This window comes from Pagrus pagrus (genome assembly GCF_965226575.1).
Source record: "Pagrus pagrus genome assembly, chromosome: 4".
Taxonomy (NCBI): Eukaryota; Metazoa; Chordata; class Actinopteri; order Spariformes; family Sparidae; genus Pagrus; species Pagrus pagrus.
The window spans coordinates 13656497-13679250 of NC_140188.1; the positions used below are offsets into that span (position 1 = coordinate 13656497).

Genomic DNA, 22754 nt, shown 5'->3' on the forward strand with positions numbered 1-22754 from the left:
GTCACCAGCGGTGCTGCCTCTGGCTCAGGCAACAGCTGGATGAGCAGCAGGTCACATCTGTCAGTGTCTTCATCAATCTCTACTTTCATCTCAGTCTGTCATCACTTCCTCCTCCTCTACACCTGCATCGCTACAGGTCAGCCTGTTCTCCCGTCATTCCTCCCTACGATTCGCCTGTTGTTATTTCTCTGTGCATGTCAAAGATCTGACGTTTCCATTTTGAGTCCACCTCTCGCAGCTCTGCACTCCCTCCTTCTCTCCATCCACACATTCCTGAGGTTTTCCTCCACCAAGACCGGGTCATTATTCTCCCATTATCTCTTTAATTAGCTGCTGATTGGATCTGTTTTTTAATAACAACATAATTGGCTCTGGAAGACCACTGGGGAGAGACCAGGCACCACAGAAGACAAGCTGAGGTGCGAGCTGAGAGCAGTAATAAAGTAAGACAGACAGATGAGAAGAGCTATCACAATGTTAAAAAAAGTAAGAGTGAGACAGGAATACAGGGAGGAGGAAGTGAAAGAGACGGGAAGTGAGCTGAAGATGAAACCACTTTAAGCCGACCGTGTGTTAGTGAGTCATGGTGCGTCCCTCAGGTCTCAAAACACATCAGGCAAATTTTAATAGTGTGGGAGAAAAAACAATTTTAAAAGCTCACATACATGCAGAATGAAACTAACAGACACACGAACACTCACAGGACGACTTCACCGATTTCTTTATGAACTTGACATGATTGTACACCATATGTTTGTCTTTATGGTGCAAATGCCCCCCTCTTTCTTATCATCATCTAATTTTAGTTTTAGCAGAGTAAAAGTCTACTTCTTATCTGGTAAGGAGAATGATAAGAAGGCTTGGGGCCACTGTGGCTCTGTCTTGCTTTTGTTCACTTCATTCTTGCATCATCCGGTGGAGGGTTTTGGGGGCGTGAGATGAGCCTCGTTACACAATGAAGGAAGAGCACTGACAAATAATAAGTAGCGACGGCGCTTATATGCATCTCATAGTATGACAAATACATTAAGATAAGATTTTTATTAAGCAGATCCATTTCTCTTAAACGTTGTCTCACTGCATGAAGGTGGTTGTCAGTCTTTAATTACAGCTTTTATTATAATCATTAGTGGTTAAAGGGCGAAATCATAATTTCAGTTATCTTAAGTTTATCCTAACTGCCACTGCCGCCAACTGTTGTTAGGTCTGCATGGCAAAGAAGATGGCGGACAACATGAACATCTGAATTTACCACTGGGTCTACAGCAAGGCCCCAGGCACAGCACCAGGCGCTGAAGCAAAGTAGTGGTCAAACCATGTAATTAGCATGTCATGTGATGACTTTTTTTTTCATAAGCTTACATTGTAAATGAGGAAGCTGTATAGGGTGGATACAGTTTTTGAAGCGTCACAACCCCTGCGATATCATTTCACAATCATAATTTGATCCATGTGGTCCAATAACATTTAGAAAATGTCTTGAAGAGCCGCAAGATGAAATCATTGTATCCCTATTCAAGCTAACCGTAGGTTAAAAAGGAAGTTAGCCAACTCAGTAAGTGGAGTCTCTAGTGCTCTATGGGTCCCATGACGTGTAAGATCCAGGTCATTTTATGACCAGGAAGTCAAGTTTTTTACCTTCATGCACCACTGAGCAGCTTTCACAGGAATGAACAGGGCACCATCTCCAACGCTGAATCCAGATTTAAGTTGTTAGATCCATTGTGTACTCTACTTGTGTATTTAAGTTAAGATGGGACAGCCAGTTGGGAACCTTTTCAGTAGCCTGATATTTGTCCTTGTATGGAAAAAAATAGCCCAATAAATTGAGTAATAGCAGGTTTCCTCAAGTGTTACAGCTTGGCTCATGACCGTGTATGGTTAAAGCCTCAACTAAGCATCACATATCACAGACACATGCATGCACCACCTCTATCAAAGGTGTGAAGCCAACATACAACATATGGTACAGATTTGTTCATACACATGCAGACTGAAGGCCCTAAAGTGTGGAAGTAAACAGTCTACGTCAGATGCTGTATACCTGCTGTTGTACAGCTTAGCAGAAGGTAAAGACTTCATTACAGCTCACATCTGTGGTGATTTAACCACTCCAGAAAGCTTAAGCTCAAACATTTCATTTCAAACTCAAAGACCAGGCTGTGTTTGCAGACTGCTTTGTCAGTTTGGTGAGATGAGAGGAATAAACCTCGTCAGCTATGTTCATAATGAAGAAATACGTCACCCATATGCCACAGTAAAGCTCTCCCACGTGTTGTGAAGGTGATTATTAAGGTTTATTTTTAGCATTTTGTTTAAGTGGACAAACATGCAGAGAATAAAAGTGCTCACAAGACAAATCAACATAAATAATCCTGGATGCAGCACAATCTCAACTTTTTAAAAAATTTCCCAAAAATAAATACCAATTCACTTAACTTTTTAATAATTAGATTTTTCGAACCTACAACTGTGATCAAAGTAAAGACTGGGCTGTCAGAGACTTGGATTCTAACTAATGAATGAACTAATTCTTTAAATAATGTTAATTTATTGGCATGACAGCACCTTAAGGGACGTAATAAGAAGGCTGCAGGCTGCCTCATTCTTGAATTGCCCTGTAGGCTATAAGAGCCATACAAACACACCAACACGCACAGGCATACACTGTAATACATGATCATTTAATACATTATGGCACAAAATCAGAAAGAGACAGCCACATACACACACACACTCGCAAAAACAAATACCACAAACACTTTATGAAATCAATACCCACACTCTGGGGTTCATGTTTATGCTGTGAGTGCGGACAGAGGGCTGCAGCAGTCTCTCCATCGTCTGCTATCCACCACTGCATGCTTTACTTACACTACCAGTCAGGGTGAGAGCCTGATTACTCCTTCTCTCCCTCTGCTCCCTTCACCATCTCCATCTCCTTCTGTCACGTGTTACTACCCATTCTTCCTCTCTGGTCTTGCTGTCTAACTTAGCCACATCACTCTCATTTCACCATCTTCTAGCTCAGTCTCAAACTGTTCCCCGTTGTCCCTCCCGTGTCTCCACATTTCACTCAACCGCCTCTTTATTTCTCACTTGAGACAAATGTAACAGGCTGAAACTCCAGACAGATAAAGAGACGTACGTTTCAATATCTGGGATGGATACAGATGGTCTGCCAGAGGCCGAAAAGAAGCGAGTGAGAAAAATGAGTGCAGACTGCAGTGTTCGTTCAGAGCTTGAGCGTACGTACAATGTTTTAGGTGTAATTTGGAAGTTATACCATGAAGAACCCCTGTAAACGTAAAAACCTACTTAAGAGAAACTAAACTGAACTAAAAAAATTGTGTTGCCAGAATATGGGGTGGGTCAGAAGCTGAAAGACATTCATACCTCATCACTCAAAGTGAATTCAGGCACATGCGATGTGGGCATTAAACAGGATGTACTTGATCTCCACTTTTTTGGTATTAAATTCAATGTCTGAAGAATTTCCAGTTTTCTATTTGCAGATGATGTTGTCCTTTTGATTTTATTTGACATTCGCAGGTCAGTGTGATGCTGTCGAGATAAAGATCAGCATCTTAAAGTCTGACAACATGCTTCTCTTTCCATAAAAAGGCGTACTGCTTTATCCTTAATTACATACCTCAGGTCTTTTGCTACACTTGAGGGTTGCTGAGATGTCGAAGTTTTCCCACCAACTAATAACCTTGTGACACCGCCTCGTAATAACGGTACATGTTTTTACAAGGAAAGACACTCACTATCTGTAGAGCTCTGTGTTCATGCACTGCAAAACCAAACATTTCCTTTTTTTTTGAGGCTAGGGTTAATTTTGCGGTCAGTAGACTGGAAAATGGTGCTGGTAATGTAATCAGTCTAACACCGACTACTGTGGCAAGCCTACTACACATCTTTTAGACCTATTGAACATTAAATTACCCATTTTGACTCAGGTGTGCATGAAGTACAGGTTATAAACTTCAGTTAAAAATAAATAAATACAGTTATTGGTTTCTTATCGGTATCGGGCCAGGTCATTAGCGGTTATCGGCATCTCTAGTTACAATCAAGAAGCACATTTTGGGGCAGCGGTGTGGCTGTGCTCCTGTCATGCTGCAAAATAAATCTGTGACACACGTTTGTCTCTAAGCTCACAAACACCGGGGCAGAGTGTGAGAAACATTTAAATTTACATGAACTCATTCTGAATGTATAAATCTAAATGCTAATGCAGGAGGAGGCGAGGGAGGTGGAGGGAGTTAAACTGCTAAGAGGCAGACGGTCGTTGTAGCTGCATGGAAGCAGAATGGCTGAGCAACAAATCTATTCCTGTGCCGACCCGCTGCTCGAATTAATGCTTGTGGTCTTATATGATTGGAGATACCTATATGGAACACGTGCACTTAAAATGACGTCTATGCCTGAACTCCCATGTGACTTCATTTAGCAGACCCCCTATGTTATATACAGTATGTCCGTCATATTGCTGTTGGTTAGTCACAACATTTGCTGCTTATTGAAGATGTTGTTTGTCTGTATTTCCCTTGATATAATAAATATCTATACAAGGCTTTTGATTGATGCACCTGCAGACGACACATGCTTTGGCCTCTTTGTTGTCTCATGTCGCTTTGCAAACATATCAAAGTGCTGATTTTCAGAGCTCTTTCATGGCATTCAACCTCACACGACCTGCTTTGTAGCAGCATTTGCAATGGTGATTTATCCGTTTCATTTGTTATTTGTTCAATTATACTTCAAAGTTAATGCCCCCATGTACATAAATGAACATACACAGATGTTTTAAGGAGACCTATTATACTTTTTCGCCTTTTCTTTCCTAGTGCATGTTAAAAAGATCTAAGTCCGCACCAACAGAAGCTCCTCTCCCCCACAGAAAACACTGCTCCTACAACGCCTCGTCAGTAGTCCCACCTTTAATTCTGTGACTTTGTGACATCACACTATGTCACTATGTCACAAATTTGCATAATTTGTGCCTAGCAGCTAGTTTGGCACGTAAGAATTGATTTAGCACAGCTGCTCTGTTGTTGTTAGTGGCGCTGGGTCAGGCATGTGTGAGCCGGCCAATCAGAGCAGACTGGGTATTCAGGAGGAGTTTTAAAGACACAGGAGCTAAAACAGAGCGTTTCAGACCGAGGGGGGATACAGAGCTGCAGCACTGAACAGTATGAGCAAACTTGTGTGTTTTCAAAATAAAATTATGAACCTGAAAATGAGCAGAATGTCTCCTCTAAACTAGAAGGACTGCCTCATAATATGTAAGAAATACAGCAGTGACATGATGAATGATAATAGATATGGATTATATAGGAGATACATAGTCTCCCTCAGCCTTCCTCTTATTTGAGCTGCTTTTCACTTCAAAACCACTGCGGGAGATGTATGTAGCAGGGCCCCCCCTCTGAGAGCCACGACGATGTTCGGTTTGTGTTCCCAGCGCATGTGCACAGCATGAACAGGGAAATACACTTCCAGATGCATGCATAAATGCAGTTTTAGACAGGCTGGGTTCTACTGTTGCGTATAAGAGGAAAGACTGGAAGAGAAATAAGTGAAACCACCGCTATTCTTATTCAGAGCTGGACAAGAAGAGCATTGTTGTGTTGCTGAATTAATGAAGAGCATTTGAAATGAAATAAAACATACAACGATCTACGCCACACCGGCAAAAACATCAATAGCTATAAATCATATCAGTGCACAGAGGAGAAATGGTATGAGATTGATTACAGAAGGGAAAAACCCAACACTGTGAGGTTAAATATCAGGAGACGAGTAGTACCCAGGCAGATTGTGGTGTAGACATTAATTTATGGTTACAACCCTACTATCAATGCGTTAAATGAGTGAACGGAAATAATAGAGAACTGATGGCGAGAGAGTGAGGAGGGCAGGATCAGGACAGCGAAAGACACAAACCTGTTCGAAGAATTCGTCCATGAAGCCTTTCTCCATCCCCACAGCAACTTCATCCTCCTCCTCTGTCGTCTCCTTCCCCTGAAAACACACACATACACAATTAGGAACGATTTTTGAAACAGCCAAAAGATAAAATAATGAACATGTTCATTGAATCGACTCAAAAGATGTTCTATAGTAACACTGGCCATGACTCTAAAGCATAATTCAAGGTTAACCAGAAGAGTGTTAACGCTCTCCCCTACCTCTCCACCCATCAACTGATTAGAAACAAGGAGCTCTCAACGACACTTGTAATTAGAACCACAGGTTGAGTGATTTGCAAGTTATTATTAAATTAGGACCTCGGGGAACAGAGAACCTTGACTTTTACATTCTTTAGGCAGCACACTCACTAGCATTCACAGACGCACATAAACATGTCTGCATGAAGGAGTGGTTTAATGTTCACTTTCTTGCCGAGATGAGAAGATCGACGACACTCTCATGTCTGTCCGACAAATATGAAGCTACAGCTAAACGACTTTTAGCGTAGCTTAGCATAAAGACGGGAAACAGCTAGCATCTCTTACATTACTGGGATGGACTATGTCAGGCGTAGCAAAGGGCATGCACCTACGCAGAGGCAACATAAATCAAGCTGAGGTTAGCCATGCAGTTATGTGGCTATCTACTATTAGCTGACTGAAGTCTGGATTGCAACATGAAGTTACATGGTGCAAGTAATAGAGGGGCGGTGTGGCTAAGACAGACACTGTACAATCAAAATGATTTTGAAGCTGTTATTTTATGGTAAAAAAAAGTTACAGACTGTTGCTTTAAAGCCAAAGAGAGCTTCCTACATTCAAAAATATAACTTTACAATGAAACTCATTTTTAAAAGTTAAGACTTCTCTCAAATCTTCCAGCATCTAACTAATGATTCATTCTCAAATACTAATTTCTAATCACACATCAGCCATTACGCTACATTAGCAGGGACCTCATATGGCTCCATCTCATTCATCTTGACTCAAACTAAATCAATTCCCCATTAGCGGTCTATAAGATCAATTTGCTTATCAACGCCGTGGAGAGGGAGTGCAGTTTTCATCTGCTTCTGGCTGAAATGACTCCTTATTCTCATCCCAAAGATTTTACCAACAGCAGGGAAATAATAATAGGTACCAAAGATTATTTCCTGAAAGTTAGGTGGCATTTTGGACAATATTAGACCTAAAAACAATTATTGATTATTCACTTGGTTGATTAACTTGCAGGTAGAACGTCAGAAAATAATCCTGCAACAGTTTTGATAATCGATTAGTTGTTGACAAAATGACTTCTACTGTTTCCACTTTCTTAAATGGGTGGATTTTAAACTTTTCTGTCATATAGTATATGATAGTAAACTGAATGTCAGTGGATTGGACTGTTGAATATTACTTCAATATGTCATTTTTCTTTACACTTTCTACATTTCATCCCAGTTGTGTGTATCCAAACTATGATTTTATTTATTTCTCCCTTCTCAACCATCTCCAGGCTCCAGACACCCTGCCAATGTTTGTTTCCCCACTGACCTAAAGGCAAAATCCCTCAAGTCTTGTTTGGCTGAATGAGGGGATTTCTATCTTATGGCTGCAGGAATGGTGTTAGGTTGTGGTGGGAGGACCACTGTCAAAAGTTTCAGTTTGCCTTTTTAACAAAGAACCAGTGAAAAACTAAGAAAACTATTTCCTGAGTGCCTTCGACATTTAAAAACTAAACCATTACACCCAATAAATATTTAACAACCACAAAGACTTGGACTTATTGTCATGCCATCCACGAGTGCAGGCCGTCGGCCAGGTTCGTCCAGACAGAGACACTAATGTGAATGCATTAAAGGCACCAGGAGGCAGGAAGCAGGAGGAACTTCTCCATCATAAGTTGGGGATCAATTTTCAATGGAAGTAGTTGGCTGCCAGGGATATATGAAACAGATTATTCCTCTTTAACTGTTTAATACATCCAGTATTATACATCAGTGACAAGCTACTTGATGTCTGTGCTGGAAACGTGTCTGTACATTAACACACGGCACTGTAAGTCTGTCTGTGTGGTTCTTATGAGACGATGTGGAGAGTTTGAATATTGCTATTTTAGGTTTGGGCTGGACAATATGCAAAAAAATTACATTTCCATTATTTTGACAAATATTGTGATTGCAATATAACTCATGATTTAATGGGAGATGTCATTTTTGTTAAAAAAAACAAAAACAAAAAACGATAATGTGCGTTTTGCTTGCATCTGCACCAAACAAGGACGTTTCCTTACACGTGGAGAAGATGATTTGTCGGCCTTGGCACATCAAAATGCTTCATGTTTAGTATGTTGTGACGCACTATTTTAGGTTCGGTAAAAGTAGAGCAAAACCTAAATAGAGCTAAATAATCACAAAGCAGCACTGCAAAAAAGTTAAATCAAAATAAACTAGAATGGCACTTTATAGTCCTGTACACCTCTAACCCATGACTTTAAGATCACTAGAGACCTAAATACACCTATTCAAGATCCACGCATTATTCCCTGAGAAATTAATAAAAACGTACACATCTTAATGTTAAAGAAAGCGAGAAAAATATTCCCGGATCCGTCCCTTTAACCAGATCTGCACCAAAAGTTAATGGGGTCTATTTCTGGGCCGAGACACATCCTCCATCTAGGTTTTGTGGAAACCGTTCCGTAGTTGTTGTGTAATCTTGCTGACAAACCAACAAACAAACAGACACACACTGGTGAAAACATAACCTCCTTTGTGTAATAAATGAGAGAAAAAATGGCATTTTAAGTTATTAAAACAAAGTTTGACATAGGAACATATAGGAATCATCCATCATCATCCAAGCTGTTTGTATGTGAGATGGAAAGAAGTCAGTTCCCTCTGAAAATTGGAGAAAATAACCAACCCAGCTGGCCAACATGATGACGTTTATGACGTTGGCTCTTGACGTCAACCTGCTTTTCTTACTAAAATTTAGTGTCTGTCCAAAGTCTTTGTGATGTTAAACTAATGTCCAGTGCCAGCTGGGAAGTCTCTGTGAGGAAGTATCTCTGGATAAATCAGAGCAGATAAAAATATCAGACCAAATTGAACCTAACATCAGACAGTCGGAAAACAAGTGTAAAAGAGCTCCTTCTTGAATTTTGCATCCCTCACAAATGATTAAGTTTGTGTCTAAACTGAATAACTTTCCAACTGCATTTGCATATGTCTGGTGTTTACTTTTCAATTTAATTAGAGATAGACTTCCTCATTATTTCAAACACAAATCCACTCGGGGAAGAGTTAACCTGTGATGTGCTGACATAGATGGAAAGCAATGAAAAAATGAAGGGAAATGGGGAGAAGACCAGCGGGAGAGGAACCAGTTCTACAAGACAGACTTCAGTGAGAGATGGTGAGACAACTGGCGTAAAGTTAAGTGAGAGGAATGAAGATTCACTGTGATCACGCCACTCAAAATACATTTGATCTGACTAATTTGATCCAAAAACACAAGAAAATAAAACAATTGCTTTGAACTGTCTCAAGATTCCCAATTTGAGAGCTTGTATGTGCTCAACTGTCATGACAACAGTAAATATGGTGGGTGTCATATCCTTGTCTCATTTTGGAGCAGAGCTGTCCATATGGTATTAAGAAATAGTGTTGGTATGGCAATGTGCTGTATTTGAGGAGCTGCAGACGATTACAAGCAGAGAGAAAAGAGGCGGCAGCAGCAGGAGGCAGGAGGAGGAGGAGGAGGAGGAGGAGGACGACGACGACAAGCAGGGATTCAAAATAAGCTCAGAGAGTTCTGCCTCCACAGAGAGATGCTGATCTCCTGCAGAGAGAGGAGGATTTACTTTGAGTGGTCAGAAGGGGAGAAGACTGAGCGGTGCACCCCGAACCTCCACCTCCCTCCCACCCACATGTGAAGCTCCTGCTGAGCCACAAAGAGGCTGAGGAGGACTTCAATGCTTGACTCAGCCTACAGACGTGGACTTGACTGTCCACACACACACAACAGATGCTCTGAGCTCTGAGCCAGACACGCAAACATACAGGACTGACACACTGTTAACATACAACAGTTGGTTAACACACAGAGAGAGCGAGGCCTACACAGGCCAGTCCCCATTAGGCCATAACCCCGGTCGCCACACTGCCTCTGGGGCTCACACTCGGGTTAAACACCCCGGCCGGAGCAGCGGCCTGATTATGCTGTTTATTAGATTAGGGAGTTGTTCTAGGCGCCGTGCCAGCAGGGAGTCACTCCATAAAGACAAAAGGCAGTGCCTGCACATCCAGCGCAAACAGGAGGAGGAGAAAGTGTAGTCCACGAGCGAGGGAGCGAGAGATAAAACAGACGTCTGGTGAGCAGCAGCTGCAGGAATCACAGCTGATGTCAGCTCAGAGAAGAAGAGGAGGAGAAGCAGAGCAACACAACAATTATTGAAAGCTGTGAAAGTTTAATTGTATGTGCAGTGAGGGGACGTAGCGATGGCGAGTGTGTGCTGATGTGTAGTCATCAGGTCAAATGAAAAAGAGCGTCGGAGCACTTTCCTGGTTTAATTGAGAACAAGAGAGCAGTGAGTGACAGCTCAACTGGAGAAGGAAACCCATGTGGGCAGTACTTTATTGTCCTTTTGTGTTTCCATATTAAAGCAGACCTGTTTCCTGCATCGTTGTGTTACAGCCAATTCAAGCAGCTTCCTGCGGTCCCATTAGACATGACTCATAAAAATCTGTGTCAACTGCACGGAGGAATACTGAGAGCATAACCAAATTTATTATCATAATACGGCTAGGTAACATTCATTATGGATGTGAGCTCACTCTCTCTCACACACACATACTTGAACATTTGATTATTTATTCATGTTTCCTACAGCAGATAAATACAAAGATATAAACAATAAAAACTGGATCGTAGGTTTCGTTTGCAAAGCTCTGCTGCTCACAGAGTATCTAAATACAACCGCAGGAGACATGAAACTGTAATGTTTCAGGTCATCGAGGTTCACTTCAAACACATTCTTCTTCTGTATAGTCGTGTGAATCCTCACTAGCATAACACAGCGGTCTCCAGCCCCTAACCTTTGCCTTATGTTGCATACATGTTTCCAGTAATTACCGTAATTACCAGTTTCCGGCTTGTAAATAGCGTTCACGTCAACATCAAAGACGTAAAAACAACTCGGAAACTCAGATTTTTCTGCAAGCTCTGATACATCCAAGTTAATAACACAGAAGTGCCTGAAAAGACAAAGAAATAAGATGCTTCACGTTCACCAAAGTCTGTCGTTAACGGTGTTAAAACCCACAATTTATCTGATAAAGAGCTACGCTGTCAATGGACATTATCTTTTTACAACCGTCTTTAATAAAAAACAGATTAATCAGCCCATATTACATTTGAAAAAAATACGTAATTACATTAGTTATACAGTTACATTGTATGCATTACACGATGCTATCTACTCAGTTACTTTAAAAATCAAAATTGAGCACTGAGGAAAATTTGAATGAATATCTAAACCTTTCATCTGCATTTCTATAGCCAATAAGGCTATTCGATCACAAACAGGCCATTGAAAAGTTTGGAGAGTTTTGGAGTATTGTAGACTGAAGTTGGAGTAACAGAAACCTCTTGAATTGAGTGACTGCTATTGATAATGCATTAATCATCAACGGTTAAAAAGTAACTAATACTCTGAGTAGTGTTTGTGACGGATCCTTTGCACTTTTACTTAAGTATTATTTAAATATAGTTAAATGTTTTACTTGTATTTGAAATATATTGAGTTAAATCTGCAATGGTGTAAAAATCTTTGGAGTTTTGTTTCTTATTTATATTGTTCATATTGTTCTTGCTGCTTTTTACTTATATATTATTGCTGTTTTAATTGATGCTCTCTATTTTTGCTATTCCATTTGCTGCTGTAATAACGCAAATATCTCCATTGTGGGACTAATAAAAGTTATCTTATCTTATCTCATCTTCATACATCAGTATTGTAACAGTAATCGTACTTAAGCACAGATTTTTAGTGTCCTTTTCAACACTGTGCGGCGAGAGATATCACTAGAATTAAGTGAGAAAATGTATTGTTTTCACATTTGGGTGAAATGGCCCTTTACTTAAAAGTTTTAACCTCAAACGTCCTTTTGAAGAATGGGAAGACTGGTCAGTGTCCTCACTTTCCAAAAATGTCCAATCTGGCCCTAAAATAGAAATTAAACAGCACACACACACACACACACACACACACACACACACACACACACACAGTCACACTTATAAAAACAGCCATGGCCATGTCTTCACCTGCTCCCATGCTCGAACCCTCAGGACATCTCCAGGCTGAGAGATCTATAGTGTGTGTGTGAATGCAGGAGCAGCTGGCGGTAGAAAATTCATTTTCACTCACATCCTGAGCATGAAGCTGGCGCTCGTATCCAGAGTGGCTTTATCATAAGTGCAGGAAGTGAACTGATTTCATGTATTTCTACAGGAAACATACATACAAATTAAAAAAAGTTAAATAAAAATGAGCGTAATGATTCAATGTATGAAAATTAGCAGAGCATCGGTGGCACAGAGCTGATGCTGACACAGCAAAACCCACAAATGACCAAACAGCTCTCATGACTGACGGACTGTCAGAGTAAATGACCGGCTGATGGAGGAGGAGGAGACGGTGCAGGGCTATCGAGACAGGATAATAACACAAGCAGGGAGCAGCGTGGGTGACGAGAGGACACAGGAAGTGAAAGATTGAGCCGGCCAAATGTAAAACTCAGTCACTTCCTTTCACATTAGTGCGCTGTCTCCTCACTGACGGCAACACCAGGAGCAATCTGAACAAATCACAAGGTCTCCGTCTTCTTTTCAGGGTGTTCACTGATTGCCTGTGTTGAGTTTTGCAGATGTAATCAGCTGGAACAAAATAATGTGCATTTTTCCACGTGTAGTGTTACTGATCAATGCACTCCTGCTGATGGCTTGCTTATTAAAATACAGATCAATGATTTTGTTCTGATATATACTGTATACGCTGCAGCACTTTTCAAACAAGCTCCACCGACACCCCGGAGTACAAATTGTGGGAGCAATCTCGGAGAAGAAAATCGATTCTTCTGTTGTGGCGAGACATTTGAGTTTAAATCTCGTACAAGTGGAGATCTAAACTCTCAGCCTTCTCTCTTTAATGATTATTTCAGCAGACCTGGCGCTATTCACAGCGAGAAACAGACATCAAATTCAGCATGCCCTAATTGTTTTTTGGGAAACCTGAGAAGACCTAATGAAGTTCTTGTGGCAAACTTTTAAATAATTGCCTATTTGCACATCAGGCAGATACAGAGTAAAATAGCTATTCATTGTGAGTTGCATTCCAGGCAACCTGACTGTCAGTCCAATATCAAATCTCCTTTGAGCTCTGTTTTTGGTCTCCACCAACTCCAGAGGAAATATCTGGCTATGCAGCTGCTGAATGCTCAACCGGCTAGTCTCTGTGTCCGCTTGCTGTTTGTAGCTGGCCAGGATGTGGACGTGGGCGTGGGATTTTAGGCATTTTTATGATGAAAACAGGCGAGACTGAGCTGAAACAGAGAAGAACACTTTTAAACGCCTTCAACTGCCTTTCATTTACAAAATCTTAGTCTGTTTCCACATCTCAAAATAGCACCAGGTAATTCAAGTTTTTCAGCATTCAAAATCATCTGGTGTTCTACTCCTTGTCCTTGTCCATGTGTTTTGTCACAGGGCTCACGCTCGAGGTAACGTATCTCACATTTTGACTTACATTTGATTTGTTGCCTTTCCGGTGGAAATGTTCCCACACTGAGCTTTTGGGGTGCTTCACTTTTTACCGAAATGTGCAACCGGTCAAACATATTCTCACCGATTAACATTGACATGCTACTACATACATTTGACATTTCCAGTCTGTCAATCTCTTGTTCTAATGTAAATGTTGTAAACTTCTCCCCAATGAGCTTTAAAAGAATATAAATACATTTCTCATTGCTACCCGGTAACTGCCGGCACGTGTTAAGCATCCTTGTTATAATTGTCCTTGTTGGTTATATTTTCTATTCAATTCTGTTCAAATAGACAAATGTACATCGAGTTTCTCGAGCACAGATACTTAGCATTCCAGTGAAAAACATATCTGGCAGAGGTTAACAAGAAGATTTCATCAACCCTGCCCGCAACAAGCAGGGTTCAGCAGATACACGAAGAAGGAGAATGTGGGTGGAGAAGAGATGAAGCACTGCCACCACAGCAGCAGCAGCAGCAGCAGTACAGAGTCAAAGTGTGTGCATGTGCAACAATTTCCTTTTCCTAACAATCCTCTTCAATGTCCTCCCCCTTTAATCATCTTCCTTTCTGTCTTATTCTCCCTGTCCGTCATTCTCTCGCCTCCTTCTCTCTCGCTCTCCTTCCTCCAGACTTCAGCTTCCCTACAGCAGCTGGCCCACACAACATGGACTCGGTTACCTTTGTCTCGCTCTCCCTCCGCACGCCTTCACTTTCTTTTTTCTTCTTTACATCCCCCGTTAAGACCACACCGACATGATTTATCCAATCAATATTCCACTTTAGATGTTTTCATGTTGTGTCTGTCTTATCAGCTCTGTCGCCAGGAGAAAATGTTGGAAGTTGTAGAAATGGTAGGTATGATAATGAAATGTCATAGCACGTTTTCATTACATGATTGTGACTTGAATTTCGTGTCTGGAGGTGGAGGGGATACAAGTGAGAAGACTAAGCCAGTACCCGCAATCTGAGATGGCATCTCAACATTTGTAAGTGTGAAACCGCTGGATATTTTTGTCAGTTTGGAAGGATGCCACCACAGGATATATTTGGGGAGACCAGCAGTGTTCATGGCAACACAACTGGTTATCTCTGACTGGAAGTTGGGACATCTCCAGCTGTGTTTGTGGTGACAAAACAGGTACTTCAAGCGAAAACATGATGTTTTCCTAACCCTAACCAAGTGGTTTTCTGTGCCTAAACCCAACCAGAGCATAACCACAGCATTGTGACAAAAGACAATAACCATGGTTTGCGACTGGGTTGGTCTTATTACCTGCTCCTGAGAGAAACATCTTACGCTTGAACTTCTTGATCTTCCTCATGCAATCTCCTCCTCCCAGATTTCATCCCTCTTTTGCTCTTCCTCCCATTTTCCTCCCTCTGTCTTTCATCCGCCCTCTGCCTCCCTCACATCTGTCTGACCTTTAACAGTGTAATCATCAAAGTGATGCCATTTAAACACGCCTAAACACAAATTTACAAAGTGCCACACTATAAAAGGTTAAATAACGACTTGTAATGCGATAATAGCACGTCTTACCACAGATCAATGCGAATCAATTTCAGGCTGGAATTCAAATGTCTGCAGCTGCCAATTCTCACGGAGATAACTCTTTCTGCCACAGAGATGAGATGACTGACCTTTTACACTAAATAGTGGATGCTTACTTCCATTTGGGCCTGTTAGCACATAATTGGCCGGTGAGTATGGATATGAATACGTAAATGACATGCCGTTGAGGATGTTCACACACAAACTTGGCCGCCATGGGCATGCGTGTAGGCAGCTGCGGGTGGTCGGCCAGCGATCAGCGTTGTGGGAGTGGGTGAGAAAATGTCATAAAGCTTCAATTGAACTTTAATGACAGATCACAGGCAGAGAAAAGAGATGTGCTGTCACTACTTACGCTTGGCTTTCCCCAACCCCAGTCCCTTCTTGCCCTGTGGAATATATTCAGAGCGCCTCAGTCTGTAGCTCCCTGACCATGAAGGATTATGACAGCACCAAAGTGCCACTAACACAATTATATAGTAGATATGGGAGGAAATGTAACAGAGAGTGAGACAGATGTCAAGGAATGGCAGGATGTGTAGAAAAAGAGTCATGGCAGCAGCAGGGAGGGATGAAGGAGCTGTAGGACCGAGAGTGCAGAGGAAAGACAAGAAACATATCAGAAAACAGAGGCTGAAAGAGGAAGATAAACCATTTTATAAAACTAAAGATTATTTTCATTACAAAGTGATCTGCCTATTGTTTTCTCAATGAATAGTAAAATGTCAGAAAACAGTAAAAAACAAAAAAATGTTGATCACAATTTCCTAAAGCCCAGGATGATCAGGGTCTTCAAATAGCTTGTTTTGTCCAACCAATGGCACAAAAGATAAGAAAAATAGAAACAGAAAGCCTTGAAAAATGCCATAAACAAAGGTTTCCACCAGTGTAACAGAAGACCGACAGCCTGTCGGGCCTACACATGAGGGGATTTTTAAAAATATGTTTTTAGGATGTTTTTAAAACTAAAATATGTAATAAATGTAGCGAACTCTGTGAGTGATGATGAGTATGAAGTTAGAACTAACGCTTTCGCAGTGTTTGTAGCAATTTAGGCTGTTTTCAACTCTTCAAGCCCCAAGCCAAGTTCCTGTGCCTTGATTGATTGATTGATTGATTGAATCATTTGTCGAATGTGGCCATTTCAAAGGTAGCTCCAAAAACATTGAGGGCAGCATATCACCAGAATAACTACAACAGCTGCTCTTTGCTAGCTATTCTTGGCTGTAGCTAGCTACCGTTAGCAAATCTGCTCATGGCTCACTTAGCCGTGGAGCCAGCGGCCCTGGAGTTTGTCTGGATGGAGACCTCAGATCACAGGTGGAGTCACTATGGGCAACGGGGCCCAGCTGGCTGGATTTGGCCACCTGATGTGAGAGTGAGACTGAAAGCAGCTTCCAAGACTGTCGAAGGTCAGACAGGGGATACAGAGCAGAGGTGATTTACTGACCAACACTATGACTTCTGGGATCACAAGAGTCAGACATCAGCAGCGGTTAAAGTTAAGTGTTGAGTCAGAATATTTTCACCTCTTACTCTGTGAATTGAGGATTTATTTCAACTATACCAGAGGTGATATATAAAGACAAACCAAGAGTGCTTTGGAGAGTTTTATTTAGTTTGAATTAGGGTCGGGCGATGTCTGCATATGACGATGTCTACATTGAAACATTGAGATGTGATTGTCGCAAGACAGCAGCTGCGTATTAGTTCACCACTGTAGCCGCTGCTGTTTCCTACTGTTGCTCTGACATGAATCTCACCTGGCAGAGGAAACTCCCAATCTCCCAATACCACCGACATACATCCCTGTGCCAGGTTTAAAAGCGCGCTCGTCTCCGCACCACATGTCCGTAACTTAGTTTTGTTCTGCCTCATATGCAATATGCAACATTGGCCAACTAGCCAAGGAAGCTAAGCTAAGAAAACTGTGTATAAATACGGCACGGCCGTCCCTCTGGGGGTTAATAGATGTCAAAAGTTGCATTTAGTTGTTTACTTTGGAGGACTTGTCAGTTAAAGTTGCCTGTTCAGCCTAATGCTGGTAAGATTAAGCATTACATTATTACTATTATGAAAGATTATCACCCAACAAAGACAGAGCTACTTAAGGCCTAATGAGGTCAATGACAGTTCACAGCCGTAATCTGCAACAAGTATCTGTGATAGAAGGCGTTATCTAAACACTGTGCTGCCATCGATTACAAATGATGGGAAAGGGGAGGTCAGCACATTAGAAACGAAATCTAAGCTGACCCCGAGCTAATTCTCCCACAGCAGATGCGGAAAGTTTGATTACAGAATCATCTATATTTATTATTAGGATCTCCATTAGCTGACGCCTCAGGAGCTGCTTCTCAACAAGCAGCGAGATTTTACCACACAGTCCACGCCACAAAACCCATCAGCAGATATCACACGGAGGCAGAAGACAGCTCAAGAAAATCATGAATACAAGCTCTTATTTCAGGCATCGCCGGTACGGATCAGGACAGTGTAGCGCACAACAATTCAATGGAACATCCATTCTCACATTTCAAAAAATACCTATTAGCAGCCGACAGATATCAGATATCACTGCGACTGTCAGCTCGTTGGCAAAGACAGACAAATCCCTGGTGAAATGCCAGATCGGTCACACTCATTTCATGGCTCATTAATGTAATTATTCAGCCTCTGTGTGTTGATGAATAATGTTTGCGAGTGTGTATGCCTTCCTTGCGGTTGATAGTGACAATATAGGACGATGACGACGCATTTTGCTGCTACTTAACCGCTGATTTTAAGGATAAAGGCTCATGTGCGTCGCGCAATGAGTCAGCTGCTGTGTTTACAGAGGCTCAACGCTTTGAACGAGAACAAATAAAACCTCTGACCCTCTTCGATTAGTGTTCAGCTCAACAGAAACCAAAGTGGCTTTGTTTGTGTCGACGGAGAAGTGTCACCAGCTGAGATCAGGTCAAGGACAGAAGAAAAAGGGGAAAGGATGTGGAATAAAGAGGGATCATGAAAAGAAACGAGGGAGTCAAAGACACACAGAGCCTCTGAGTCGGTGCTCCACATCCATCCTATTAGTTAATGTGTCACTCTTACGCCAAACAGGCAGTGACAGTGAGTGGCCAGGCCATATACACTCACAAAGAGCTGCCTGAACCAATACTAACACTGACTAACAAGGCTGCCCAGAGCAGGCAGAGGGGAGAAAGGAAAGGGAAAATCTAGGGGAGGACAGGAAGCCATCTGATAAATCACTGATAGGGAAAGAGCAAAGAGCCATAATGGAGGAAAGAGGAGAGAGGGTTATTATTAAAAAGAGATGGAGATGAAAAAAGTGAGAGGATAAAAAAGTCTGAGCTGATAAAATGTCTAGAAAAAGCTCAGATTTGATTGATAACAGTGGCTGCTGTGTGTGCAATCTTTAATAACCTCATCAGCATGTTTCCCCCCCGTAGGTTTCAGCTGACAAACGCATCTTATCTGCGCCATCTGTCACTAAATCACAGCCTGGCCGACTGGGAGTGATGGGACGAGGTGAGGGGAGGGGAGAGGCCGTGTGACCGCTTCACTTATTGAGACTGGCAGTTTTTCGGCAGCAGGCTAATGAGCTACTCGAGCGGCGCAGTCGTAGGCAGGTGTTGAGCTCATAAAGTAGCTTTATGTGCATATGGGCAATGTTGGAGCAGAACCTGCGCCCTCGCACACATATGAGCAAAACTCAATTTCCTGCCAATATGACACACGAGCACATGGGTGAGTAAACTTGCCAGTGTGACTCTGAAAACACACACACACACACAGAAACACACAGAAGCAACGAAATCTGTGCGGCTCAGTTCTCTTGTGCTCAGTTTGTATGAGAAAATTAACGCTTGTGTGATATCTCTGGAATATGTTTTCACACTAGAAGACGAAAAGGTCCTAAAATATTATAATAACATTTAAATGAGAGAGCAAGTCCTCGTAAATGGAAATAATCAACAGATCCAAATTAAACAAACCCAAATATGAAATATGAAATATTAATGAAAGGGTAACTCCATGTGTAAAAAGTAGTAGAGAGCCTGCAGCTTCGTCTGGAGCCACTGGAACAAAGAGCCGCTTACATCAGGGGCTGAGAGAGGTGCTATCGTGACCAAGGACCAACTAAAACTGCCAATGATCACCTTTTTTTAAAAAAACAGAGCGAGTGTAGCGTGTTCTGACTTATTCCCAAGAGAATAAACAAAAGATTTTCACTAATGGGAGCAACGGGTCATGTTTGGATGCCAATGTGAGCAAAGCCACGAGCAACACCTGTAAAGAGTAGCTGTAGTCCGCTGTAGTTGTTCCTCACAATGCTGAGAAATTGGAGATGTGTACAGCGACAGAATGATGTGACATGATGCCCAGAACCAGCCCTTGGTTCGCTTTGGTCGAAAACGGGTATCAGTGGCTTCGTTGCATTGTGGGTAATGTAGGCGCCAGGTTTTAAAAAGGAATGCGTGGAATAAAAAGGCGATATCTCTGGTTGAGCTGCATCAACTATGATCATTTGTTTTTAGAGTCCAACAGTGTTATAGGAGTACAATAGACCAGCGGACTGCTTTACAGAACCTGGTGCCTACGTTACCCACAATGCAATGAAATTTATCAGATTGCATGCAGCTTGTATACTACTTTTTCACATGTGCAGTAGTATTTCCCAAGACCTGTAATGTTTCACCTGTAATGTGGGAAATTGGTGGAGTTACCCTTTAAGTCAAAGCAGGCGGCAGAGCACTGACATCAGCTGTGTAAGCAGCATCAGCAGACGTCCTGAGCTGAGGTTTCAGAGGAGAAAGTGTTGGATCGGTGCATTCTTAAACAAAATCTAACAAGAAAATCGGGGCATCAGATTTTGACTTGGATAAAAATGTCACGTACATCTTGACTCGCTTTTACACACAATAAATGTGAATCCATATTACCCAGCAGTTGAGTTGCAGCTTACTGAGAAGTGGAAACTTAATTTGACAGATGAACTCTCTGATTTTCTTCTAGCCCGGAGGCAGAAATTCTCAAATCCCCCACTTTTCTTTCCAGTTCACTGGGAGACATTTGGGGACCATTATGAAGCTTTGCTCAGCCAGAGCACATGTTGCAAGGGAATATCCAACTACCTTCAATGTGCGAGCCCACTCAAACAGCTACAATAGACAGAAGACATGACGTTGTTTAGCTGTAATGCAACTCAAATATCTTAATCGCCATTAATCCAACAGTTTTTGTCCACTTGTGTAGGTCTTGGTTTTGGTGGCAGCAGGCTATGAACGATGGCTCAGACGTCATCCAACTGCTGTCAGCATCATGGGACGCCTTAATCCTCCACCACGATAGGGTGATGATTCAACCAAAGCTCATATCAAACTATTACAATCTTACAATGGAAATCAAAGTCTACAACTGCACGGCTGGGGTCTTGCAACTCATTTATTCAAAAACTAACTCATTTGTAATTTAATGACAATATTTCCAGGACAGCTGCTGAGTTTTCCAGCTTGAAAATCAGAAGCAAAGACCAGCGACAGCCCAGCAAATGCATACGAAAGCAGCAGGAGGTTGGTTAGCCGAATCAGCAGCGGGGTTTCAAGATGAAGCCTCAGTGAAGGAGAGAACTGACAATCACATATTGTTTGAAATGCCCTTCAATGAGAGTGTGATGTGACTTTTTCAGGCCAGCTTACACCTGTAATGTCAAACTTAATGTCTCAAATTTAGCTAAAGTGTTGATAGAAAACTATTTTGCTCATCTCAAGCAAATCTCAGCAGGGTCTCTTGCACAAGTTACAACAAGTTAAACTTTGCTGTTTTCAGACGCTCAATTGTGAAAACTTGCTACTTCTCCTGGTTTTACGCCACCGTAAACAAAATATCTTTGGATTTGTACAATAAGTCGCACAAAACAAGATGTTTGAAGGTGTGAGTTCTGACATTTTCACAGTTTTCTGCTTCAATTAGTTTAGAAAAATGACAGATTAATCAATATTAGCTGCAGCTGTCTATTAGCCGTTATTCAGAGCCCTACATGTCTCCATCTCTGTGCTGTTGTAATATGCTGCCAAGACCCACTGAGACATCTACATGTGATTGGAGAAGCTGCATTAACTCGAGGCTGTAAATGGAAAACAATATTAATCTAGTGCTGATGGGAAATAACAGCCTGTGACTCGCAATTTACTTCGATTTTGTTTGGTCCGGATCGCCTTAAATTGGTCTGGCTGGAGCTCCAGCAGCAGCTACTTCTCAGACATGAAAGATATGATCAGAAACAATAAAGGAAAATAGGATCAGCAGCTGACAGACAGACAGACAGACAGACAAGAACGACTGAATCTCTCTGAGGCTGCTGAGGAAGATTCAGGCGATTTATCCGTCTCTCCCAAAATTGTACGACTGCATCCCTCCTCCAGCACTGTGAGGAGGCAGCGTGGCAGGCTGGAGGCACGCCTCTCTCAAACACACACACACACACACACACACACACACACACACACACACACAGTTGGCGGGGCTTGTTGTCTCCCTTGAGGCCAATTCATAGCAAGATCTTCACTGAAAGCTGAGGAGCCGTAAATTGTTTGCCCTCTCTCTCTCCTCAGCTTAACTGCCAATTACCCAGATCTGACAATGGCCACTTTAACACCACACACACACACACGCACACACACACACTAACCTATATCAAGCTCAAAAGCAGCATTCCTATGGAGGATGATACATCCTCTGGGTCTCATTTCATCCCCAGTTTGAGAAACAAATGGCCCCGAGCAGCAGCAATGTATTCATTTATTATATTCATATAAATTTCTACATTTTAAAGGTTTTATCTTCATGATTAGAGGACGCAGGATGGAGGGTAGAGGTGTGGAGGAGCATCAACCACTGAGCTCGGTGTGGGTGGTTAACTGCTTTTTTAGACAGGACCGCCTGTGATGCGCAGAGGGCGGACATTTAACAGGTGAAATGGGCGAGCTGGGACCAAATTCCTATTTCAACCACACACACATAGTTGGCCAGATCGATCAAACCATAAAACACACACACACACACACACACACACACACACACACACACACACACACACACACATTTCCACACAGATGAAAGAATTTGCCATGTAACTCCTTCTTGATTATAAAAGATGCCAGTAAACACTAAAATTAACCCTGCATATTCAATAAATTTGCCTTTTTGAGATTATTTTACCATCAAGTCCAAAGTGTACATCGTCTAAACTCCCTCATGAGTCCCACAGACATCCTTTCACAGACCTTTACATTGCTGAAAGAACATAAACAGGAAGATCAAAGTGAATTTTCTGTTTGAGAATGAGACAGAAAAAGACTTTGACTTTGATTAAACACCTGAAATCATTCCTCTCAGCTGCTTTACGC

At 41.9% G+C, this 22754-nt stretch overlaps 1 protein-coding gene across 1 annotated transcript in view; it reads right to left on the bottom strand.

The window, feature by feature from the left end:
• stx1a (syntaxin 1A (brain)) overlaps positions 1–22754 on the bottom strand; it is a 68105-nt gene that overhangs the window by 44727 nt on the left and 624 nt on the right. Inside the window, exon 2 of the mRNA XM_084350107.1 lies at positions 5953–6030. Within this exon, the coding sequence (XP_084206233.1) occupies positions 5953–6030 (78 nt within the window). The remainder of the gene's footprint in view (positions 1–5952; positions 6031–22754) is intronic.